The sequence below is a fragment of the Aquila chrysaetos genome, chromosome 5 (genome assembly GCF_900496995.4).
Source record: "Aquila chrysaetos chrysaetos chromosome 5, bAquChr1.4, whole genome shotgun sequence".
NCBI lineage: Eukaryota > Metazoa > Chordata > Aves > Accipitriformes > Accipitridae > Aquila > Aquila chrysaetos.
In genome coordinates, this window is record NC_044008.1 from 28,819,739 (window position 1) to 28,847,368 (window position 27,630).

Consider the following 27,630-nt stretch of genomic DNA (forward strand, 5'->3'; position numbering starts at 1 on the left):
AGTAAGACTTCAGATATATGATTCATTCTCTGATTCACTCTATGATGTATCTGTTGCCTTTCAGAAAGTTACAAGACAGCTGACATAAGGAGGTTTACTGTGAAAATACATCAACACAATTGGCATTGCTCTCCAAGAACATACATCAAATATTGCAATCATTAAGACAGTTTTTCTAAAAAAATGTGTGAAGAGCTCAGAAAAGCTTCTCATTTAGAAGATTATAAAAAAAATTATTCGCCGAACTCAACAAACAGTTCTTAACATGAGTGCTATGGCTAAAATAGAGTCATTATTCAATCCAAAAGCTCCCAAATGTTCCTGATCCTTCTTCACTGAAGGCATTTTTTTCTAGAAATATTATGTATTATGGATACTGGCTAAAACACCTATAATAAGTCTCAAATGGTGCTATTTGTCTATGCATTTATTAGTTCTCTTACACGAACAATTATTTTGGCACGCGGTCTCAATGGCAAGACTTCATGGCACACTCTCAAGCACAACTTCTACCAGTTTTAACATCTTACCTCTGTAATGCCCAGAAGGGAGACATGTCAGAATTTTTTTAGATCCTCTAAGGGCCCACGTATACACAGACATGGTAGAACATTCAAGAAATTTAAAATAGACATAGAAAAATTAGTGCAAAAGACTGCAGACATGCAGTTTCTGCAGTTTTAAAGTAGCATAAGCGTGCTCACACTCAGCTTAAGCCAACATGAAAAAAAAAATCTTTGCTTAAATCACAGTTGAAACAGTCTACTCTATCTGTGTTTAAACTAACTGATTTTAAAAACATACCTTACCTGAAAATAGCGGTACTGTGTGTAAGCCTTCGTTTCATAGGCCACATAGGCCATTCACCTTAATATGTCTACTGCAATACCATGAACCAACTACATTCTTGTTCAGCTTGGTTTTAGTAAACTGAAGAGTATTGCTGCAGATGTATTAAAATAATTTTCATTTTGATCAAATTTAATCATTACTGGAATTTCACCTTATTAACACAATTTCACTAAGGAATGAATTTGCCCTCTTAATGACAAACTTTTTTACTGTTGGAGATTCATGCTAGCACAGCTTCTAGCACCTGTTTAGCTCCTGGTTTAGCTCCACCTGTAAAACAACTCATGTACACAGGCTCAGTCTCTGTGCAAATCACCCAAAGGCCAAAGCCTTCAGGAAGTGTTCTAACAGAAAAAAAATCACAAATAAGACATGAAATTATCATACAAAAGAGTAACAGGGCAAGACTAGAAGAAGAAGATATCCCAAAGTTTCAAAATAAAGATCTTTATTTCAAAATAGTGTTTGAGAATAGCACATCCAGTTGATACAAAATACAAAGAGCAAGTTACCATTTTTTCAAATGGGCCAGTTTGCAGAACTATAAACTGAAACACTGTACAAGTTCACAAGAACTATTATAAAATAGACAGTTAAGTTCTGATGTTTTAATTTTATTTAAACTATATTTTCACATTTGACTCCTTCTAATTCTGCTTGTTTTAATTACACAAGGTGCTTACAAGATTGCCTATAGAGTGAGAATTACAAAACAGAATTTAAGAATATAAATATAGAAAGGAATTCCTTAAACTACATACTAATATTCTCTGCTACAAGATACAGTTTACAAAAGTGCTAATATCTCTATGACAAACAGTAGCAGATTACATTTAAATGTCAAACAAATCACACAGTTTTAAATTTTTTTCAACTGTCTGTACTACTTTGATACTTCTAATCACTATGAGGGTTAGTTAATAAACACTATTTTCACTTCCTAGTATTTCACAAACAAAGTGGGAAAAGAAATAATATATCTGCATATGTGTGTGTGTGTGTGTGCATGTGTCTGAGAGAGTCTGTACACATACGCATATATGCATGAACAAAGTTCCTGTAATTATCATTTGTATTTTAACAGCACTGGAAGTAAATACTTAATAGTAAATACATTTCCCAGGTTTTCATAATTGCAGTAAATCAAAAAAACCCTCTGGGTTCCTGTAAGTAGAAACAAGGGTTTGTGCAGAGCAAACTGTATAAACATAAAAAATAAGAGAAACTTTACACAGAAAAAGGACTCCCTAAATCGGTATCTTCTTTTTTAAAAAACTGTATCATCCTGTGGTAAAAGTAATTTTTACTAACGTCCAGAATTCACTAAAAGCTTGATATGCAAATGTGCAGTTTTCCAAGCACAAAACTGGAACTGCTCCGGCCGGGCACGGACAGAGGGGCAGGACAGGAGCCTGGAAGTCCTCCTCCCCATCCCCAAAAGCACGATCAGACAAGAAACAGCCATAACTCACCTCCCCGTGACCAGAAGGACACGAGGAAGGATAGTTCATGGCGCTGCCTAGCCCCACCACCACGGCGTCAACCACATACCTACAATGGGCGAAGCACTGTCTAGACTTTTTCCAAGGTGCCTCAAGTCCCAGTGCTCACTGTGATGCCCCCAGTTTCCCCAGAGGCATTATGCCTTACAAAGGCAAAATGCCTCCAGGCACTGCCACTCAACCAAGGCACCTCTTCCCCCTTCCCAATGTGGTTCAGACTTTTAGGAGTCATAATTGAGCCCCATGGGCCTGATTCTGAGCTCAGGGAATTTATCAATTTAACTATATGATTCCTTATTAGCCTGCCTATTACCATAATATCTTTGTGCTCTCTAGCTGGAGCTAAACCAATGGAAAATTCTGACATTAATGGAAATGCACTTAGTTTATGCAATACAGATCTTAATCTGGTCCAATATATGGAAAAAAACCCAAAGATGTTAAGAATCAATTCTTGTAGTAACTATCAAAAAACAGGTAAGAAACCCTCTGAGTAAATCTGCATTACATCAGAATACACTTCAATATTGCAGATGTTAAGGCAAAACGTAACACCTCCCAGCTCCCTAATCTAGTTGAGGATTCGGCTATGTTTCCTTCAGTGATAACTTGCAGTAGTAGGCACTACTAGTCAGTGTTCACAGGGAGAAGCTTTGGTTAATACCAGACCACTTGTTGACTTAGCTTCACACTCCTGTGATCTTTAGCTTGTCACATTTGCATAAACTGAATTCACTACAGCGGAAAGAGACATTTATGGTCAATTCACTCAACAGAAGAAAATTGGCTATCGATGACTCTTGTTACAAGGCCTTAATTTACGAGATCCAACAATCTACAAATGGGAAATCTGGAGGGTAGATAGGAAAGTTTAAGTATGTGAGATCAAGATGTGTAGGTGATTTAGACAGAAAAGTTAATGAGCTACAGACATGGAGGGGAGAAACTAGCAGATGGTAAAGAAAATGGGTACCATTATTCCCTAAATCTGGGAATGCCATAAACGTCTTTACGTGTTGGACCAAATTCATTTCACAATTACAATGACAGAGAGACATATTTCTCAGAAAACCTTAATGATATAATAGGGGAAAAAGTTGCCCACCAGATCCTAACTGTATTTTTCAAACATTTTAAATCCCAATCCTTTTATTTGTAAAGGATATCATACATTCTTAAAATGTCTTTTTTTTACACAGTTATTTAAAAATAACACTTAAAACGGATCTGAGAATAAACATTTTTGCATTTGCTTTTTGCATTCAATGACAGAATTCCTTGATCAAGTCAGTTTTAATTTGGTCTTTATACCCCATTTAAGTTCTGCCATCCTCTGTGGATCTTTCTCACACAGTGAAGAAATAAATACTAAGTTATGTGACACTGGCTCTAAAGCCACAAACACTGACAGGGCCACTTAATGTACAGATTTAGATTCTTGACTTAACTTCTAATAATTGCTGTTTTATAGCCAAATTTTGAAGATTTGTTAGTCTATTAGTCTGTTAGTCTAAGGATATATTTCATGTCTACACAGATTTCCAAAGTCTCTTTCTAAAAAGAAGCATTTCAAGTAATATTAGTACTGAAATAAAAATACAAGTTCTCTATTCTGTCTTGATTGATAACAATGAAATCTTGGTACTCTAGTCCATGGCAAAACTTAAACTGAATTTAGTTTGCCAAACTTTCCCATAGTATCGATATTGACAATGGAAAACACCAGGAATCTCTCTCGAACCAATGAGATATTCAAACCAAAAGAAATATTGCCAAGGTGACCACTGTAGTAAAACCAAGCGTAGATTCCTGATGCTGACTTTTGAATTAAGTTTAAAATAATAGAGCAAAGTTGCTTTCAACACAAAGAGATTGAAATAAAGACATTTTGCTTTTCAGAATGCCTGTAAAGGCATGTTACGCATGGAGGCATTCGAGCGTTTAAACATTAAAGTAGGAAAGGCAAATACTTAAGGCTTTGCCCTGTAGTCTCTTTTCTGACCAAAACCTGTCATTCAATTCAAATGGCAATTTTGCCCTCATACAGCCTGTGGTATCAGGCCTGTGATTCGGTTTCAACAAAGTCTTCCATTTGCAAAGCCAAAAGGAAGCTGGAATGTAGCTTGAGTTTCACATACAAAACTATACAATTTGTGTTAGAATACAGATTTGAGGATTGCCTTTTAAAAAAATATTTATATATAGGGAATTAACAGTGCAATACCAGTTGGTTGTGTGAAAATCTTACCTTGTCTTTCTTCAAATGTATTTAAGGAAAAGCTCTCCAGTTTTATAGCAAATAAAATAAAAAGGGATAAATATTTCATGATGGGAAGCAGATCCCACAGCATTCCATGCAGATCTCCAAGCAATCTGAAGATTCGCAACATGCGTCCATTATGCCACAGTCCATATCGCATGGGCAGTTACAGTCATCCCCCATCTCGTCCCCACAGCAACAGCAGCAGGCCTCTGATGTGCAGATGCCACAGGATGCTTGTCCCAGAACAATGTTACAGAGGGTGAGAAATTCACAGAACAAGCAAGCCAGGATACAGTGAACGCAGCAATCTTCATACGTACCGGGTCAGTAGCATGTCACGTACGAACAAACAGAAGCAGCAAACAAACAAACAAACAAAGAGACAAAAGAAGAAATCATTAATATGTTATTCTAAATACATCACACTGTCAAATAAGTAGCTGAAAGACAATGATTCAGAATAGACATAATCTAATACCATACAGAACATGCTTCCCATCTTCAAGGTCACTTTTGCAGCCTAACTTGTCTCCAGTTCAGTATCGGTTTTGGTGCAAGTTTCCTTTCCCCGCTTCACTTCATGCAAATCCCAAGTACTAAATATCCACTTAGAACCATTTCTCCAGTCATTTATTATGTAAAATATCCGTATCTATTCTCTTCAATCATAACTTCTTCCAGCAGGCTGGATTTAAAAAATCAGCTTATGAAGGGAACTACCTAAAACTATTTCCAGCCTCTCCCAGTGCATCTTGCCCTTCTGAATCTGTTTTGTTGGCTTGCTAGTTATGAAGAAAAATAAGGGAGTTGCCGCAACATTTTTGCTTTCTTTATAGTTTTATGCACACCTTAAAACCAGCATAACAGCGTATTATATGTATTTCTGTACTTTCAGCAATATATAAAATATTCAGTCAAACCCCAGATTTTTTCTATTGCCTTTCTACACAAATCTCTTGGCAATCCTTTTAGTCTACCACTTTAATCTTCAACAGAGTTCATACCTACACCCGAACATCAATATTCATCTCATAAGTACTACTAAATTACATGAGATAATTGAGGTGTCCCACAAACTGTCTGCAAAAAATAGGGCACTCAAAGAGTAAATATACGGAATAGCTTCAAACAATTAATACATCCATGAGACATGACAGGAAAACACAAAGATTGGAACTAAACATGCATCAGTGAAAAGGAGACTGCGAGTGAGGCATATACTCACCTGTTTTCACTCTGCTCCCATAGTAAGCACGTAACATGTATAAAGCTTATTTAATTTCTAAGAGGCAGTGAACAGTCATCCAGAAAGAAAATGAAAACTTAAAAATGCAAGAAGTGTTCACGATAGAGAATTCTTGTTCTTTCCTAGCCTCGGGTTTCATTCTTCTTTTTACTGCTTGCAACCTTTCAACTCCTTTAGCCACCGACAGTTGGAAGATTGGGAAAACGTTCTGGGGAAAATATCCTGCACCATCTCATCCTTTCCCTGTCCCTACAGTCTATCACAGGTATCTGCTACGAGAAGCCAACAGGAAAGACAGGATATTGAGCTATATGGGCAATTGGACATTATATTCCTACAGTTCACAAGCTGGAGACTGTTATCATAGGGGAAAGCTTGCAATTACTTGCAACAGTATTACAATTACCAAGCCCCCTAAACATATTTATAAATGTCAAAAATGATGCAGTAACCGTAGCAAGTATCTTGACTGATTCAAAGTACCTCTAACATTGCAGAAACTTTGACTGCAGGATAGCGTAGCGATGACTTTACACAAGCAAGCACGAATACTTACAGCACTGCAGCAACAGAGGCTCAGACCTGCAAAACGTGTCCCAAGAAGCAACATAACCATCTGAGCTCTTAGCCCGCTCTAAACATCACACTGCGGGGGACTGATTTCTCCTGCTTTATACACTACTTAGATCCAAACTTAGCTTGGGAATACCTGTACTGCAATGTGGTCACAGTCATAACATAGATAATGAACACTTATGCCCAAAAGAAAAAATAGAAATATCAGGAAAAGCAAGAAGGACAAAATAAACAACCTCAAAAACTCCCTACTACTGTGCAGGAAAGCAAAACTGAGAGGAAACGGCAGGTCAGATTGAGCTGTTTTTAAAGAAAGTTGTTGCCTGGATTAAAAGGCTGCTTTTGCCAAAGAAATACTGTCGCTAAATAAATGACCTTCATAGAAAACCCAGAAGATACGTGAAATAAAGCTGGGGAGTATCAGTTCACTGAAGAGGACCAAAGCCAGACCGATAGCGATTAATTAGCTGGTTGTCATGGAGATGGTGTTAAATTTGTTCAGGTACAATCTCCTTTCAGATTTTCTTTTAATATGAAGGAAAAAGATAGAACTCTTGGCTTCTTTATCTAAGAAACCTTCATATTTGGGCAACTGAGGGTTTTACTATTTTGCATCTTTAAAACACAGCTGAAAGAAGCTAATACCACAACAAATTTTGTTCTACGAATGTTTTTTTCAACAAAACACCATAATAAAACTTTACGTGTATCAGTAATTGAAAATAAGATGCTCAAACAAATCTTGCCTGCTTCATGCAGGGATATGTAAAACTGCAGGGAGACAAATAAACATTCACAGAAATTATAATATACATATTTATTGATAGGCAAGAGACAGAGTTCACAGGTTAAACAAAAGGGACTGCACTGAGACAGCACTTTCTGGACCCACAAAAGAACCTTTCCCTCCTAACCTAAAAAAAACCACTAAATCAATACTTACAAGAAGAGGGTGTGTTTATTTAAATAAAGGTATTTCAAAGGAAAAAGCTATCAAAAATGGCCCAAGAGACAGAAAGAAATTTTGGCCATTAGTGCTATGATGGAAATTCTGTGGAGGGTCTTTCTTTCCATCTCTTCTTCACTGACTGAAACGCTAAAAGGATTTATTTACGTACTGCTTATTTTTATTTCCTTCTCCCTGGATGGGAAAACTAATTTTCCATTCAGAAAATCTTTATGTAACAATTTTGCTTAACCTACACAAACACATAACATAAAGTAGAGAAACTCTTTGCTGCTCTCTTCATTCTTGCAATGATTCATTTGTACAATGAACATAAACTTTGATTCACATTTCAAGGACAAACCTGAAATAATCATGCTTTTATATTCTTCATGTTATTGACTTTTAATAGCTATCCGGATAGCAATTATTTAACACATGACAAAGCATGCTGTTACCCAGTCTTACGTAACTTGCTGAATTCAGAATCATGACTCTAAAGGTCTGTAATATGTTTGCATAAAATGGGTGGAAGAATAATTTCTTCCATGTAGGACTCCTACTTCCTAGCTTCTTATCTACAGATGTAATTATAAGGAAAAGGAAAAGATACAGTCATAGTGGTTTTTTGTAATACTAACAAATCTACATGCTACACAAAACTCACACATCCTTCTCTAGTACCATATTCCTACAGCAACCTGTCAGTTCCATAGAAAAAAATTATACAGCTAAAAAACTCTTCCTTTGGTTGCTCTTGCCAGGTGTCATGATCAGCAGAATCCAGCCAGAAAGAAGATGCTATATAAAGCTCACTCCAAAAGACATGACGTTAGGTTTTTCGTTACCATGTTGGAGACCATAAAATATAGTTCATTGCTTGCACAAGACCCTCTTAATAATTCTTTCCTGCTTCCAAGACCAAAGAGACTATTTTAAATTACAGATTATTTTAGATTTCAAAACTATTTCAGCACATTAAGAATAAAGACTATACTTAACTTCCACTCTTTGACCTTACCACATCAAAATCCTAATAGTTTTTGCAGATGAGTGAGTAGTGGAACACATTAATCCAACTGGAACTAAATTTATATATTTGGGAAGAATTTGAAAAAAAAAACCAAAAGTAAATTTGATGATCTTAATGTCTGACAACATGTTTTCTGGAAACTTTGGATATATTTTAGTCTTTTCTGATAGAGAAATTATAGTAATATCAGTTATGACACTGTATTACTGTAAAAAGATGCTAGCTTAAAATAATCTATTTCTTTACGTTCTTTTTTTTGTTTTGTTTGAGAATTAGAGGTTTTCTCATTCTTCTTTTTCCACTGGATATACCACTGCAATTAAGAACCAGGGCATGCCTTTATCAAGGACTGAACTCCATCTGCCTTGATGTTCATGATGCAGTGCTGTTGATAAACAGTTAACTCCCAAGTTTCTTGGGGTGTAAGTTTTCATTAAATACTTTCACAGAGAAAGAAGAAATTAGTCTATATCTCATTACATAAGCCCACCATTAATGAAGATAAGCTTTTCCTTAGCACTTCCACACTACACCACACAAGTCTCAAATTTCCATTGCTTTCCAATTCTTCTATTACACTTTTCTCTAATTAATGGAGAAATGCTGCACTACAGATCGGCACTATGCAAAAGTGAGGATGTGGAGTGTCAAAGACTGTACAGAGGTATACTTTATACAAAAAACCCCACCCAAAACAGTACATCTGCCTTAGCTCCTTTATCAAATGCATTTGATTTCATCAAAGCACAGTATCACATTTGTTGACTACGACTCATGCTCCCAAGAGCTATGCTGAATGGCATAAATTATGATAGGCTTGGTCTGTAGGTGGTGATAGTATATTTTATTAGACCAATTCACAGCTGGGGAAAAAAAGATGAGCTTTCACACACTCCAGCTTATCTTCAATTATCCTTTCATTTTGCCTGGGATGAAAGTTAGACGTGAAGTTAAAAGGGTCATCCCATGCAGCACTTTTAAATTCCGATGTTAAGTAAAGCTGTTTCCTTAGTCCTTTGGCACATCCCCAAAAGTTACAGATTTGTTAGGGAACTTCATCAAAACTGTTAAAACAATGCCAACACAAACAGAAACCCAACCAACTCGTCCAAGTTTCTTCTGCTTGTATCACACACATACGTCCAGCTACTTTGGGCTGATTTAACCGAAGAGTGTATACACTACATATAACATCTACTTTAACTGGCTTATAAATGTTACCACAGACAATATCCAGACAAGAAATAGCCTAAAATCCCTTAAAACTGTTTACACACTGTTATTCAAAGCCCAGAGGGCCCCACTCTATGCCTTATCCCAGTCGTAACAGCTATGCTCATTTAAGGAAAAGAAACAGGACCAACAATAAAACAACTTCAATTTTTGTCCATGTCTTTAAACATTTGCAAGTGCACACCACTTTTTATTTCTAAACTCTTTGCATACAGCTATCACCCTGATATCCAATTCCTTTGAAATACTGAAATATATATTTCTTTTATTTCAACTTCCCTTTTATCACCTCCTCTTCATTTTTACGAAAAGGTGCGGCTCTACTTACGAAGCAGACTTTTAAGAGAACTATCGACCATCGAAACTGTAGAAGGGACGCGGAAGCTAAACCGAACGACGTACGGAGAAACGCACGCGCAGGCTGATCCGCGCTGCTTTTGTGATCTTTGACGCTAACCCGTCCCAAACCGACCCAGTAAGCTTTCATACCAAGCAGGCAGGCCACATACGATAAAAGGTTTTCATGTCTGCAACGGTAAATAAGCTCACTTACAGGACGGTGACCCTGGTCAGCTTCTTATTCAGTGAATATAACTATATATTCACCGAGCGCAGACAACTCGAAGCAAATCTCCAGGCGCTCTGCTGTCTCGCTGCGAGAACCAGAAAGGGCAAAACCGCAATCAAAGCGGCAGCCGAGGTCCTCGGCGGGGGTTTAGCGCGGGCTCCCCGCAGGGCCCTGAACAGAAGAGCCCCAGCAGGCGCGACAGGCGTCCCGCGGAACCGGCAGCCCACGGCCGCGGCACAGCCGGCCGACGAGAAACCACCCCGGCACCAGTTCCTTAAAAAGCGGGCGCTGCGCAGAGGTGGGCAGCGAATGCCCGAGCCCCGGCACGCGTGCCATCACACCGCCGCGGTTCGCGTCGCGGCCTCGGCTACCCGTCCCCTTCCAGAAAACTCGCCGCGGCCAGCAAGACGCTCAAGGGAAAAATAAGAAATGCAGAAGGAACAAACGGACGTGTCGCGTGGGCTATAGTTATCTCTAGGTAACGGAGCTACGTTTATTTAGACAGTTACAAAGCACAGTATACGCCGTATTTCAGCATTTTAAAATAGAAAACTGTCGTCTCTATTGATCAAGAAAATGAAAATGTTGCCCGAACTGGCAAATTACACTGCAAAACACATGGAAACTGTCATCAAAGCTCATATTCTAAACTCTCGATACAGATATAACCTCGGGAGTAAAATGATCCGGTTCAAACGTACAGATACACCAAGAAACGTGCCAATTTCCAATATCTAAGCCTTCCTTAGAATACGAAGCTTTCATTGCCGTTGCTCATCACTGCAAATACTGAGACTAGTTAGGTGCTAGCTAGACCACGACCTTATAAAATGGATACTGTGGGAAGACCTTTTCAGGTTACAGGCCCCGTTTTCCACTGAGTCCCGTTACACAACATGTAAATCACCTCCCGAGACTTCTACGCAAACAAAAATACAGACCATGCTTAAAACACACCACTCTTCAAAATGCCTTCTTAAAAATCACAGGTTTGACCATACGGTAATGTTATTTGCCCACTGCCTGATTGACAACTGTGTTCTGATACAACCTTGTCTAACAAAAACCCCTCCGTTTAGCACTTCATGCTCAGATACAAATCCACTTTGAATCAATTTTTAAAAGATAACAATGTAAATCTGGGGCCAGGTAGAGAGATTTGCAGGATACTAAGTAGCTGCCTAAATATGCTACTTAAGGCTATGGGATGGATTTCAGAAATGTATGTATGTATGTTGACAGGAGGTGGGGGGGGGGACAGACAGGGAGAGAGAGAGACATGGCCAGCAGGTATTTCTGCAGTGTTAGGCTATTCATGGTATAATGCACATTCATACTGAATTTCAGTAAATAATACCAATCCAATGATGTAACAGTATATAAAAGAAAACTTACTGCTGCTTTTGTGGCACTCAAGAGGAAAAAAAAAAAAATAAAAAATCCTATTCAAAATCATATGCCCAAAAGGAAAGTTGACTGAAAACTATTTTGCAGTTTATACAAGGTTATATAAATCAAAGTAAGATGCTCCCACTTCAAATAGAGGTCTGCTACCCTGCTAAGACAACTACTCACTACTTCCCATGTATATGCACCTAGTGGTTCTTAAGGCCCTGGCTTAACACAAAGGCTATTTGTCTTGAGTTAAGCCATCAGTATCTTGGGATACTCTAATAAATTAAGGCAGTCAGCAGTGCGAGTTAAACAGTGCCCACCACCCCCATGCTTGGATTCAACACCTAGAAGAGATGAAGTTGCATTATACTAAAAAGAAGGGGAAAAAAGTCTCATTCAAATGCACCCTGAAATGTTGACTTTTAAACCTTGAATTTTAAAAAAACCCACACATTGGGTGAGATTGTTCACCGCATCTCTAAGCTCAGTAGCACAAGATACACAGTCCAGAAGGTTGAGGAAGGTTGCTTCAGACCTTGCTCCTACGTTGCCCGTCCTTCCACAGAGCCTCACCTCATGCTGCAGTCTTTCTTTATCTACCTCACTCCTGCATCTAGCCTTATCACACTTCCTAACACCTATCTTGAAAAAAAATCCTTGGCAAGAAGATGCCTTCTAGTGCCTCTCCATTTTAGAGAGCCTGGGAAGGAATAAAGTGAAGATCTCACCATACATACAGGAGGCAGGCTCATGATCACCACAGTTTAACAAGCTACCATTTCCAGATGAATACAGCAACTGTGTATGCTCTCAGCCTTTTGAGTATGTGAAGTACCACCCCAAAACTCAAATTATCAGAAGTTACTGGAGTTGTGGGAACTACCCTGACAAACGTAGTAACTTGTGAGGTCACAGCAACTTGACCAGAAGCAAGAGCTCCATTTCAAAACTGAATTAAAAGCTGTATTTCCTCTCTCCATCATTAACTTTTTATAAATGACTGCTTTGATTAAAAAAAAATGCAAAACATCAAGCTTCATAAGGTTTTGGGAGGAAAACTTGGTTTGCTTTTCAGAAAATAATTAGTGCCTAGTTCATTTTGCCCCCTCCTCCCCCTTAATTAAATACCTCTTCCACCCCTCCCACTGCCCAGCTCCTTCCTCCCCTTCCTCCTTCGACTCTGCATATGTCAGTATTACTTACCTTCCACTACTCTGATACACATATGTACGTGTTCAGTTACCCATTTTTCTTCATTTCCTAACGTCTAGATTTCTGTTCAGCTGCCTCACTTCTGTCTGCTTTAGACCTCCTCCCCTCTTTAAGTTGCTTTGGACAGGTACCACTGCTTCCAAACACAGCAGCTAGACTGCCACCTTTTTACTCATGTACAATTGCTTTTTCAGGTTTCCAAGGTGTTTCTCTGCACTACACTTAACAGGTGCAAGAGAATGACAATTCTCTTTGCTAATGGTCTACCAACCAGAGTTTTGGAAGAACTGTGACACCTCTTGACATCAATAATTTAAAATATTATTAAAATTTCTTTGAATAAAAAAAGTCCTTTATTCCCAATATGCACTGAAACCTATCCAGTCCCTTTGAAAAATCTTTAGAACTGAAACAGTGTTTAAAAACTGCTTTTTAAGAGAGACACTCCTACTATTTCATAATTCCTTTGTTTTTTGTAGTGTAAGTTACGGAGCTGAGTAAGATCTCTTCAGGGACACTATGGATTAATAATAGATGCAGAAGAAGAGCAGAGCTGGTGAGTGCACTCACACCCTCCTAAGCCTCGCTGGATGTGAAAGTGTTTCTAAACAGCATATTCCAGAATGCTGACACGACTCCATATGCTACAGGCTCATTTGAAAAGGCAGTTTTTAAAGCTTTTATACTACTGCTACCGAAATGTCTGTTACATTTTAAGCACTTCCAATGCAATTTCAATTCCGGAAGCTCACAAGGTGTGATCTACAGCGCAAGTGGAGTTTTCAGCTGGAACAATTAATAAAAGAGCTGTGAACTATGGTAGGGGCGATTTTGGCGGGGTGGGGGACTGGGGGGCTTTATAGCTTGCGTTAGGGCTGTCTAGCACTTTGGAGACCAGCAGGAGCAGTACTGACCTTCATGGGACGATGTGCTATCCTGGGTAAAATAATACTGGACTTCATTTAGCTTTCTGGTATATATACTGAAGTCTGCAGTATATGAAGCAGCATGCTGCATTTGCTAACCATTTAAATAAGCATGAGCCCAAATACGCTCCTGCGCAGGATGGGTGGCAATCCTGGATGTTTCTTGATTCTACCCTGCTTCAAGGACTACCAGGTGTTCTGTTCTGTCAATAGGTAAGATGTTCTAGAGCAAAATAACTACCAGACCTGGACTTATTTTGCATTACAAATAGGTGTGGTGCTCCAGAAATACTCATATCTTGCCTTTTAAGAAGAAACAAGAAGAATGCAGCTTTTGGGAGGGAATAAAAAAAAGTGAAAAATATTTTCTCTTTTGTATAGTCTAAACTCAGCTTGATGACCAGAATTTTCACTTTTCTTCCTTCTGAGGACATAATCTATTTCTTTTCTCTGGCCACTTTGCTTCACTTAAAACCAGTTATTCTCCTGGCAATAAAGCAGAGCACTCATGGTAGAAGACAAGGCAGAAGAAGTAAAAATAGATAGCATGATTTTTCAGGTTTAAAAAAAAAAAAGCTATTAATTAGATTATAAAATCCAAGGTTGTACATAAGGAATAGCAAAATTAAAGTGAACTGGAATATCTGAAAGCATGCATGTTTACCTGTATTTCTTTCTACTAAAATTACCTGGACACTATAGTAAATCGAAGTACCTGAGTTAATTCGGGTGATTGATTATTCAATACTAACAGCACAAAAATTAATATAATTTGTCTCTTTCTGCGTAAGGTTACATAAGAAACTGCATAAAAGTTACATTATTACACTGTATAGATGTGCATAGACACAAACGCACACCTTCAAGTAAACTCAAACCCAGCAGCTCTTCAGCAGTAACCTTCTGAGGTTAACATGGTACAAGTTAAAGCAAAGCCAAGTAGTTAAGCAACGTTGCAAATAATTTCCAATAGTTTCCTATTTTTTCCATCTTCCTGTAAACCTTTTCAATAGTTTCTACAGAAATATCGTTGGATCAGAAGAGACAACTGCTCACAAAAATGCCTCTTTGCCCACTACAGTATGATTCATAATACAAAGAAGCTGTAGAAGTTAGGTTCAAATTAGTTTGTGTATACCATTTTGAAAGAGTGTCTATGCAATCCTCAGTCACAGGGCTTACTAGTGTACTCTTCTGGCTTTGTATAGTTAGACAAATTCATCAAGTATATATATTGCTAGTTTAAATGCAATTAAACTCGTTTGAACAAATAATGTGGCTAATTACATCAAGTTTTTAATGTGTAGCCTTCTGGAAGTAGTCATAAGAGGTTAACATTTCTTAAATTAATAAACACAATCATTTTTAAGTTACGGATAAATCATTGTTTCCTTAAATAGTGATCTCTTCTTTGTGTTATTTTAGATATTTCAACTGACCATTGCCAGAGTCTCTGTGCATCTTATCAAAAACCTGAGGGATGATAGAACAAATTAAGTACATATTGAGACTTCCTGCAAGGTAACAACTTGATAAGAATATTACTTATAGCCTATAGTTCCCCTATGCAGCCCCAGTGGGTAAGTTACTGAAGAAACTATCAGAAGGCCTGTACATGTGTGCATGCAGATGTGTAGACACAAATATAACTGTAAAGCAAAATAATATTCAAAAACAGAAAATTATTTTTTAAAACAAATGTTCCCTTATAGCCATTATCACAATACCCTAGATATACTTTAATCATTGCACAATAAAATTTGTGCTTCACTCAGATTGGTTAACAGAAAACTTGGAGCAGCAGACATTAGCAGTGCAGGTCAAGCTATTCAGAGCACATGTCCAAGTTCCCACATTCAAAATGCAAACATTATAACGTTAGATGTATAACGTTGAATATATTCAATTCTTTTAGCTATTAGGTGACTCAGGGAACTACATATGACAGTAAGGATTACCCTGTATTTCTGTACTTTGAAAGTATGTAAAATAGACAGATTGACAACACAGTGTAATTATCTATATTCTAATCAGATATGCCTTTAAAAATATCAACATTTCTGACTGTATATACAAAATCGAATATCGGCAGTTTCAGGCAACTAACACAATCACGTGTTGGATATTAAAATCAGACATTAGAATTTAGAGCTAAATCTGAAGGTATCTTATTAATTTTCTCCTCAATCATTCAGTAATTTGACATAATCGTTGCCAAGGTTATTAAAAACAAACGAAAAAACCCACTGGCTGTATTTATTCCAATATAATTTTAGAAGAAAAAAGGAATTGTTTGCTGTAAATAATTGTATAGGGCATGAACAGGGCAGGCACCATCTCTTTAGAACTCTGATTTTTTTTTTTTCAGAGGTTGAATTTCTTTGAATTCAGAGGCCTGTACTTTGTGCCAGTCCTGTGAACAGATCTAGGTCTCCTGACTTACAGTTTTTTGATACTGCATGAAGGAACAATGTATAAGAAAAATATCAGGCTGGAGGGTGAACTGGATTTCACATAAAAGAAAGAAGTAAGGGGAATATAGGAAGTATGAAGTTGTGATTTTGGAAAGAAATGTTAGAGGACTGAAAGTGCAACAGAAAAATAACAGTAGGTTCTTGAAGATAAATACGAAAATAAAACACAGCAAGGAGGACCAGCCCATGGCACAGTCCGAGTGAAGCTGTTCTTGATATTACTACACAAATTCACTGAGTAGGTTTGACTGAAGTAGTTGAAGTCAAGAGAAGTCACTCCACTGACATCAGTAGGCTTCATTCAGGCCACTACATGCAGTCCTTCTGATCCCTCTTCCTTTCATCTAGGCTGAGAATCCTCCCCATTTCACTGAACCGTGCCGTCTCCCATTTCTCTAAGAATCTGTGTCTGTACCCACCCCACAGAGTTTTTTTTAACCAGTCGCATCTATGCCTGCCTCAAACCAATAAAATTTATAGAGCCTCCGCACCCTTCTTGTAATGGGCAGGAACAAAGCCCATCGAGTATATTAGTGCTAATGGGAAAGCAGTGGATTGAGGAGAGGCTCAGGAACTCTGGGACCATTAGAGTAATTGCAAGCAGTGAAAACATACACACACAGCTAAAACATAAGGGAAATTATTTACTTTTGCTTATTTAAGCTGTGCATAGGGAGTACGAAGCTTTTTCATGCAAATTATTTACAGCCCAAATATAGCATAAGGCACGTTAAACACTGAAGCACAGGTCCAAATTTTATTATCTAGTGCTCAGACCTCATGGCTAGTCAGAGTATCTGCTAACAGAATGTTTTCAAAAGCAAACTCTGCCCTCGTGGAGCCTGCCATTACTGGATTTAAGTATTTACTATGCTTTGAACTACTGCTTTAACTTTTTTTTTTTCTGGTGCATATGTGACAATGTTGACAGGAGTTTCTATCAGTTCAGGATACTAACTAGAGAGACTAAAATATTATCAGGCTATGTCGGCCAAATGTTTGAAAGCAAGAAATCTCCCATTGCTTCAATTTCCTTCAAATACTTAATATTTTCCTTTGGGGAAGTAACTTGTGTTTTATCATAATGATTTCTATTTGCTTCTGGAGCATGAGTCATGCTCTTCAATTATTTTCAGTTGATTGTGTAATTATTGGTGAGAATGGGGTTTGGCTAGTCTTTATTCAGTTTGGGTTTTTTTAATAAGAATTTCTGCTTACCTTCAGGTGAAGTACCTGGCTTTTGAGAAAACGCTGAGCTTATTTTACTGTTCTTGCTGCTGTTGCTGTTGACAGACAAGGTGGACTGAATTTTTCTGTGCATTTTTTCTGAAACAGGAGCCGAAAGTTTTCTGTTGTCTGCAGGCACATGCTTGACCCCATTGTGAATTCCACTTCCATTACTCAGACCCACGTGGCCGTTTTGGATTTTGCCACTTTCTTCCTCACCCCTTTCCAGTGCTGAAGTATTCGGCTGCGGCAAACGTTGAGGTTGTGCTTAAAATGAAAGAAAGAAAGGGTTAATTTAAATTGTAAATTGATAACTGAACACTTTAGGCTAGACTGGGAATGCAACTTTCATTGCTCTTATTGATCTAAGAATAGACTGAAAAGTTAACATTCCCCCATCAAAACAAGAAAGCAAAAAATATCTCTAGGTTAAAAACAATCATCAGGTATTCAGAAAGCACCTCATGTCTGCACGAGGCCTAGATTCCCCATTCGGCACTGCACGGAAGGTTTGCAAGGCTTTATGAATTACACAGAGAGAAAGAATAAGGCAAGCAATTTGAAGAAGTCAAAAATGGAGAATGGGAGAAGAAGTAGCAAAACTGAGATAAACTTGGGTTAAGGGAGCCAAATGAAGAACGAGAGAAAAAGATATGGGAAGGAAGATACAGACCGCAGTAACAGAAGTAAAGCCAACCTGCCAGTCTTCAGGAAATAACCTGAGTGACATGGTAGGGGGCCCCCAACACCCAGCCACCACAGACCAGTATATTGGAGAAGAATAGGAGCACCCAGGTAACTAACAACACGTTGAGCTTAAATTCCTAAAGATCCTGAATTGCTGAGAAGAACAAAAGCAATCGAAATCTGGTTTTGCGGCGGAGGTGATCCAGTAACCAGAAGGAACACGCATTCAAACACGGCACAGCTGTGGCAAGCCAGAGTGTCCCCTCCTCCTCCATATTCCTTAATTCAGAATCACAATTTTTTAAATGGCTGTAATGGGCCAGTTCAGGCTTTAAGGGCAACAAACTGAAATGGTCAAAGGAAAAAAATACAAAACCTGTCAAGTCAGGAATCTGCAGTGGCCTGGTTAAGACTCCAAGAGTACATGTTATAAACCCATTGTAATGAGAGGGCCTGAAACTTGACCATTCTTTGTTGAGCTACTGTATCACAAAGGAGCGGGTTTTTAATAACATGGAAAATACATTGTCTATGTATTTAAAATCTGTATCTAAAGAAAAGAAAAGATGCAGGATTTTTTTTTTTTTTTTTTTTTTAATGTAAAGCTTTGTAATAAAACAAGTGGTTTCCAATTCAAGATTCTTATTTAGGGAAAAAAAAGCAGACTTCTTGGAAAACTAATTAAACTATACATAGAGTAACACAACAAGATTTCATAATCAAAAAGCATCAGCCCAATCACCTCTCCTAATCAAAACACTACTGTATCACGCTTGGACATAAAGAGGTTTTCAGACAGCCCAATCTTCAACTATTTATAAATCTAACGTCAGGGGAAAAGCCCAGATTCTACTGAACACTCAACTGAAGAGAGATTAGACAGTGCCAGCAGTAAAGAAAAACAGTGCTGCAATTCATTCTCTTTTCAGATGATTCACATCCATTTTCAGATGATTTCACAGTACGGCTTCGTACGTAGATTACACTGTGTCCAAGATAACAATACGTATAGATAATTATAGTTAGCCTCCTCTAAAAGAAACATCTCCACTGATCACTTCAGGTACAAGTCACCACACTTTTGGACAAACACTACTGGGACACACTGACCAACATGTTCTCTAAAAAGACTCTCAGTTCTGAATTTGCCTAACAAACCCTTAATGCTTCCTCTTTATCAAGGACACTGATAGCATTCTCAGATTGCTTCCTCCAACTATCATAAACTTGTCCAGATTAAACTTCAGACAAATCTTAAACTTTAAGTCCTGGTCACGTTCACAGGCAAGAAGAGATACTTTTCTTAATAGTTTAAATATGAACTGGTTCATTTTTTCTTGCCATTTGATTTTTTTAGTCACAGCAACTAAGACTTTAAGAAGATACCCTAGACTGCCCACATGTATCTAGGTCAGAGTAACCCTGATTGAACCCGCTTTCCAAAAGTGATAATTTTGTGTTGCAGGAAGGAAAGGGAGGGCTGAGGGAAACATTGGTGCTTTAGCCTCCCCAAAGATGCTGCAGGGAAGACAAAGACCATCCCCTTCCATTACCAGCACCAACTGCTCACAAACCTCCAAGCCAACAGAGCAGGAGCACAACGCTATCTTGACACCTGAACGACCGTTGCCCAAAAAGTTTTTCATTGGCAATATTGAAACTCCTTCTCCTTTCAATTGTGCAGTAGTGTTTGCAAAAACCTATGAACAGAAGCATAAGCAAGGCACTTTTTTCACTCTGGAATTCAATTTGTGGTATATATACTGTTAACATTTCCAGACTTTTGTAAAGGCCCCAAAACAAATTTTTAGGGAGTTTGCTCCTACCTGAATAGGATTCATTAAAAGTATACTACCAGGAACCCTTCGTGTACATCATCTTTCTACGTATGTGCAAAACTAATTTTGTTAAAAATCAAAAGCTATTCCTTCCAATTTAAAAATAGTCAATGTAGACCTAACCACAGTCAAAAATAAACTTTAGCAACATCAAGAATCAAAATTTTAGTCTCGAAAATTCAGTGTTCATACCCACAGCTCCCCATAGCTTTATTTTCATTACCCCACTCAAATGTAAATTGTACTATTACGGAAGAATGTTTTTCTCGTTCCATGTAACAATGTTTCCTCACACAGCACTGCCTATGATTCCCAACTGTGGAGTGATACAGTTGCACCAATAACCTAGAATTACTGGGGAGGCAGTTAACTTTCCTCAATAAATAAATGCAATAGACTATACTAAAAATTCTGTATGTCTGGACATGTAAGGTTCTAAAATTCACAGTTATGACCTTTTCCAAGCCAGCTAAATTGGTGGTGGCAGCTTACAATTGTTTGTGTATTTTTGGTGCTTTGCTACAATACAAAAACTTGACAAATTATCCAAAATTCAATCTTCAAAATTAGGTATGTTTCTGTCAAACTGTGGGCGAATGGAAAGTCTTGAGGAATCTAAACAGTTACATGCTTTTGCTTTTATTATTAATTTTACTAAGAGTTTGGGGAGTTTTTTGGTGTTTTGGGTTTTTTTAAATTTTTTTATTAAATAATCCTGTTCCCAAAGTACTCTTACTCCAGTCTTTTAGCATTAACATACAACTTTTTAGCTGACTGGCTTTACAGTATTCACATGTGATACGTAGGTCAAATCAAAATGAAATAAAACCCCAAATGGATTAGTTATCTCAATTTAAATTTATTTTAACTTTATTGATAATTTTGCACCAGGGAGACTTGAATCTTATGGTTAAAACACACTTGAAACCAATTAGGAACCATATGACCGCATTCTAGCATAAAGAACAAAAGCAATTGACAGTTCCAAGATTAAGCCACAACCACTCAGTTTAAAACAGAAATATTTTTACCTTATTTTTTAAAGGTTGTGTATATCTTAAAAAAAAAAGGTGTAATATGGGGAACGACACAATGCTTCTTAAAACACAGTGATACCCAGGGACTCTCACTCTCTCTTTAATGATCCACTGCTCTCATTCAGCTGTCTTTCTTTTTTCAAATCTTTACATATGTGACAGCTCTCAAAAGTAGACCATAGACCATCTGGCATTTTCAGAGGTGTAACTTGTGCAAATTCAGCTCTACTGGGAACACAATGCTATCTTCTGCCTGCGTTATAAAAGATACAATAGAATGTAGAACTTATGAGTTGTTTTGAATTATTCATTTTTTGCCTGTATATTCAAGAAATTTTACAAACTCTGCATTTTGTACTACATAATCACATGCGTTAAAGGTACAAAGAAACTTTTTGACACCTCTTTTCTACAGAAAGATGGCATTTTGTTTGATATGTGAACATTCAGCGCCTGTTATATCATTCTAAACAGGCCGTGTGCTGCTACAAAAGATCCCATTTTACACTCTATGTATGAGCAAAAATTTTATTCTTGATATTCAGTAACTAATGTAATACACATCAAAATTTCAAATATGAGTTGGATGAACATTCAACATCTTCAAATCAGGATGGCACTGGTCACTTACTACATGTTAAAGATTTTTTAAAAAAATAATTCCTCACACAACATAGAAATATTGTCATTTCAAACATCCACAATGAATAGTTTCAAATGTCCTAAGAAATAGTGTGCTTTTTAGGTTAATATGTTTTTAATCTTTAGCAAAACCAGTAGATTTAAGTCAATATTTTATACAGTGCTAACACTAGTGGATTTTCAATAAGAATGATAAATATTGGATTAATGATTCAATAGACTGAATCTTTTTTGATAGAAAACTAGCAGATAATGTAGCTAGTAATAACTATACATGAATCTGCTGCCTGTGGAAAAGCAATAAAAAGGCAATATATTGCTATAGCATATAATCTATTAGCGTGTTTCACTGCTTCCTTGTCATTGGTTTCCTTGCAAAGTGGGCCTTAATACAATAACTTCTGCTGTTATTTAACTGGCTTTACATAATAATTTAATTGTAAGGTTACTATCTGGTGAATAAATATTCGAGTACTAAACATTTACTATGGTTTTGATGGTTTTGAAGTAACTATGCACATTCTCATTCAGACTGGAAAATCCTTAGCACAGTTTAAATGAGTATACACCTATATATGCAGACTGACAATACATAGTTTACACCTTGCAAAATAACAGCTGTTCTTAGGAGAAAAATCCTGATGCATGCATTTAACAGAAAAATGCATGTCAACACAGGGAAACTCTCAATCAAAAGAGGACAGTCTAAGCTATCATTAGGGATTTTAGACAAAACACAAAAACAAACATACACGGAATACAGACTCCTCAGAGTCAAAGTGAATCAAAAGAAAACATCAGGAGGGAGGGAAGAATTGAGACAGCTAATTAGTAGCCTAATCACATCAAAAGCAATTCCAAGGCCGTTGATACAGATGCCCGTGGAGTTTGCTAGGCTGGCCAATGCCACCGACAGAAAAAATACTTTCCAGTTTACAGCCTGGGTCATCGGACCGCGTACCAAGAGAGGTAAGAACACTGTTTTTCTTCGTTTATGACACAATAGCTTATGACATCAGATCAGGCCACCGAAGCCGTATTTTTGCAGGTGGACTAGGGAGGAATAAAATGCACAACTCCTGGGTGTAAAAAAATGTAACCTTTGGTATTTTCAAATATTGAGAAAATACAAAGTATCATTTCATTTGAAAATATCCTCAACGCTCCTCTGCCTCCCAAAACAGTTGCAACCACAGTAAGAGGATGAGCTCTTTTTAGGAAATACAGAGGTCCTGCTTGGGTCCATTAATGTTGAAAGCCAAGATCTACATGCTAATTTGAGCTGCAGAAATTGTTTGATCTCAGCGGTAGCTGCTCCTACTCCCTCTGCATGATCACAGGGAAGAGACCACATGCAAGGGAGGTAAGAATCAGGCCTCTGTTTTTTATCAGCGCTTCTTCGGAACACAGACCTAAGCTTGAGGGGAAAAATAAAGCAGATGACAGATAGTCATGGATTGCACGGTAAAACCAGGGGCTGCCTGGATTCTAGAGTAAAATTAAGGTGATTCCAAATTGCTTCTGGAAAAGACGTAAATTCCTGAGATATAAAAGGCAACATTTCCAACTGACTAGCAAAAAAATCTTACCTTTTCAAAAATATTACAAATTGTATGCATTCACATGCTCAATAAGCATAAAATTGCAGTGAAGCTGGGAGAACTCAAATATCTCAATCTCTCCCCCTCCCCACTTTTGTAACTAAAATCCTGACTAGTCTCTACATGGATCTTCAAACTACATCAATAGTTTTCTCTGCCTAGCTATCCAGAACATTAACATTCAGATTACAAGATGTACCTCTGAGTCAACCTGTGAAGTGGCTTTTGTCAGCAATTATTTTTGAATATTTTCTAGGACATAAATAGCATATACTGCAGCTTCCATATCACAGAAGGCATACATTAACTAAATAACAAGGTACCATCAAGGTACAATCTATCTTTTAAAATCAATTTTTTACACTGAATTTTTTATACCATGCTGACTTTACAAGGAAAACAAAGTACCAACTAACAGCATCAACCACCTTTTTAGAATTGCTTCTTGTAAGACATGAGGACATCTTCAAAATGAATACAATATATTATTATGAAACAGGATGTCCTTTGTAATGAAAATACTGTAGTAAAATTGCTGGTACGAGTTTTACAGGACCCACACTGAGAACACTTTGTTAAAATACGTCTGAGAACACATCCAGGGAACACCAGGTATAACAGAAATGGGGCTGGCAGGGGACAAAGGGAAAAGACATTTTATCCCGTCAGCTCTCAGCCGGCGAAGGGCTGACGAGAATGGCAAACGCATGTGTGCATGTGTGTTTATGGGTTGAGAAGGCGACACAAGTGCACAAGAAGGTGCCAAGAGTACTCTTAAATCTGTGCAAAGACACCCGCAGTGCCTTCCTTTGGAAGCACTGCAGGACCTTACACACTGTTTGAAGGGCTGCAGGAATTGTATAAAGATGTCTTTGACATACGCAGAAAGAAGCAGTTACCACAGGGAAGCATGAAAAGGGCTGGTAGCCAGAGGTTTACAAAGTTGATAGGCTTTCCCGCTGAAAATGTGGAGTGAATTTCTTTATTTACAAATCCTCTTTCCTGACATGTTTTTACAAAATGAAGAAATGCCTGCTGATTTTTTTTAATGACAGCAACAGCAAATTTTTAATCATTGCTGAACCGAGTAAATCCTTAACATTTTTAATTACCTATCTTTTAACAATTATCTCAAAATCCAAATATCCTTTTGTCTTCTAATTACCACTATCAGTAAATTCTCTTTCTTTATCATACACAATCTTGCCATCATTAGCAATGTTTTGTGAGACTGCAAATATCGGCATCTATGATAAACTTTGCAGATGATTTGGAAATTCTTGCTAGATCACAATATAGTTAAAAGTAAAGATGATTTACATAATGCAATATTGCTAAGCCACATCTACAGGAAGGGGAATATAGTTCTTACTGTAGCATACAAACAACAGTAGCTCGCCATGAAAAATCCAAGAAAAGAGTCAAACACAAAACAGGACAATATAAGTAACAGGCACCAAGACACCTGGGGACTAAACTTCTATATAAAGCTGTGTTCAAAAGCGGGAAATTTTACTGCAAGCTTTCCACCTGCAACATTTATTTATCCATTTTTCTCCCCATACATTCTGCTACAGGACTGGAAAGAATTGCAGTGTATTTGCTCTTATGTTTCATAGCATTACAACCACCTAAAGCAGGGGTAATCATTGCATAGACACGTGCAATGGCAGGTTAACTTGTGGTCACCATTCCAACGTTCCATGGGCATATTTATGGTGTTTTACACATTAATTACTACTGAAGCTGATTTTTTTTTTATATTTAAGGTGAAATGCCTAGTTCTTTCGTCCTATGTTTTCTACATAGATAACTTATTAGGAAGCATCTTAATCTACTTGATTTCGTCGTTGTTGTTAAATCTTGCTTTATAATGCACAGTGACTTGTAGAAATTGGTTTGAGAACAAAATAATAAATGCATTAAGAATCAGAGAATTAGGCTTTTTGTTAATTTCTGAAGTGCTGAAAGTGATCTATTTCTCCAACACAAAACACAAATAATCAGTAATTTAATAAATCTGAAGACAGTCCCCCAAACTATAAAGGATACGAAGGGGTGCAAACCCAATACAATCCCATCTCACTGAGGAACAGAATGCTTTGCTCCTGGAGCTCTAATTTTAAAGGGAAGGTTAATTAACCACTAGACGCAAAAAAGGTAATCCAAGCTGTTGGCATGACAATTACAGCAGTTATGCAATTAGTATCTATTACAACATATGGTTATACCACTGCAGAAAGACACACTGGTGTCCCATGGAATTTAAGACATTAAGTCAAATATTTGGAACAGTTTTGATGCCCTTCACCATTGTGTTACCTGTTCCCAAATCAAATAATAAACATCAAAGAGAAGCTACAAATAACAGGATATGGCTTGCTGGGTATTGCCTCATAAGCAGCACAGCAGGATGTACCAGACAGGAGAGATAACCTCAATGTCATTAACAGCTGTAACCTGGGCAAGTGCACAAACAGGTCCTCTTGGCTCCGGCATCTCCTGCTCCCTTCCTCAAAACCCCAGCGACCGCTGACAAACTAGACACTGTTTCATTGCAGGAAAGAACGTGGGACGGTGAGGCAAACAGCTTCTCAGCCTAGCCCGTTCACCATTCACCTCCCAGTGAGAAAATACTCAAAGGACAGGTTTATTCTCCACTGCCCATATATATACTGAGTTTTCAGACAACAAGATTACAGTGTTCAGTTAAACTCATACAAATAAAAAATGTCTGTACTTGGTTTTAAAAAGAACATGAAGGCAAATCCTTGGAATGAGCAATTCCCTTAATGTTCACCTTGATTTCTAGTCTTCCACTCACCTAAGTGACAGAATTTCAGAAGACTCCAAAAAGTGCTCCACCTCAAGTAGGAATCTGACCCTCTGCTCTCAGTGCTCTTTTGGCATCTCTATAATTCTAAGTAATATCCAATGCTACTATTAACAAACCTAAGAAGATGCAGAAATAAAAATAGGAGTAAAACCAGAATGACAGCAACAAAGAGAGGGTAATGTAAAAAGGTAGCAGGAAAACACAGAATATCAGTACAAAAATAGTAATACATACATTGATAACTGAGCTTCTGATCCCTTTGCTGCACTTATTTTCTCTCTGCTATTCTTTCTCACAACCTAGAGCTAATACTGAGTTTGGCATCAGCTGATATCAAGTACCAGAAAACCAAAGGAAGAAAGAGAGAAAGCACAGCTGCAAGGAAAATGGAACAGGAGAAGCAAATGGGCAGTAACCATGAGGAACAGGTTAAAACTCAGGATTTTACATTATTAAAACAATAGTAGGGCAAAAACATCAAAAGAAAAAAGAGCAGATAGCAACCACCGAGAAGAAGACAGCACTGGAGGGGAAGGAGACAGAAAGGGAAAAAATACATAGTGAGCTGAGCCACTGCAGTCTGTGAGGGCAGAAAAGAATAGGGAAGAAGAAACAAAAAAATTCACAAGTAAAATCCCACTAGAGCTGAAGTATTTGCTACAAATTTTACAAGTAAGAAAAGAATTAAATGATAAATCACTAGTTGATAAGCAATGAAATAAAACTAAGATAAACACATTGTACTTATACAGTGATCTAGCATTGAAGCAATAGTTCCCCTTCTGCTCAAGGTCAGAGAGGCTCCTGGAGCCCAGGCCAAAAATCAGCCACATTCAGCAATTGCAGCATGATGGAAAAATGGAAATTCTGTGTCAGAAAGCAGGGCGAGGACTTGAGGTCCACAACAATAACTCTTCACGACCCAGCCTGTTGTTACTACAGACTGGATAGCTAATGGAGTGATTGTCAGTCAGAGAAAAAAGATATGGAAATGTAGTAGAGAGTGGAACAAGTGTCCATCTATTTCCCGATCCTGAAAAAGCAAAGCATGAGGAGAAAGAGAAGCAACCTGTGTCTCTGCACGGACAACATTAAACACACTGAGAAGAACTAGTCTCTGCTGTGGATGTCCTTCAGCTACGGGAATTCTCCCAAGACAAGCAGGGTCTAGGAGATGGGCACAGGACCCCCGTCACCGATCCACCTCGCTGCTGTGCCCATGGGCTGGATGAGTGGGGCTTCACCATCCCAAAGCACTCCAGGGTCCCCAGGTCACCAAAGGATTTTTGAGTCACACACAGAAAGTCCAGGCAGAGAGAGCAACCACAACCGAAGCTGGCTCCCGGGCTGCTTTATACCGCTAACGCATCAGTTTGGCACCAGGATGACCCAGAAATGAGAGCTCTTGTTCCTTTTTTGAACTGTTTTGGCGTGCCTTGAAGAGATATGGGACAATCTCATCCAAGATTTTGTGCAAGCTGTACCGATCAGATACTTGAGAATACACCTTGAAAAGTCCTCTTATCAGAGTCCTTG

At 37.9% G+C, this 27,630-nt stretch overlaps 1 protein-coding gene across 2 annotated transcripts in view; it reads right to left on the bottom strand.

Moving 5' to 3' along the window:
* Positions 1-1,283: 1,283 nt before the first annotated feature.
* The window catches only part of MDFIC (MyoD family inhibitor domain containing), a 53,425-nt gene continuing 27,078 nt past the window's right edge, over positions 1,284-27,630 (bottom strand). For both annotated transcript variants that reach the window (XM_030014644.2, XM_030014645.2), the window contains exons 4-5: positions 17,445-17,720; positions 1,284-4,925 (exon numbers count right to left, since the gene is read on the bottom strand). In XM_030014644.2, the coding sequence (XP_029870504.1) occupies positions 4,678-4,925; positions 17,445-17,720 (524 nt within the window). In that variant the 3' untranslated portion in view covers positions 1,284-4,677. The remainder of the gene's footprint in view (positions 4,926-17,444; positions 17,721-27,630) is intronic.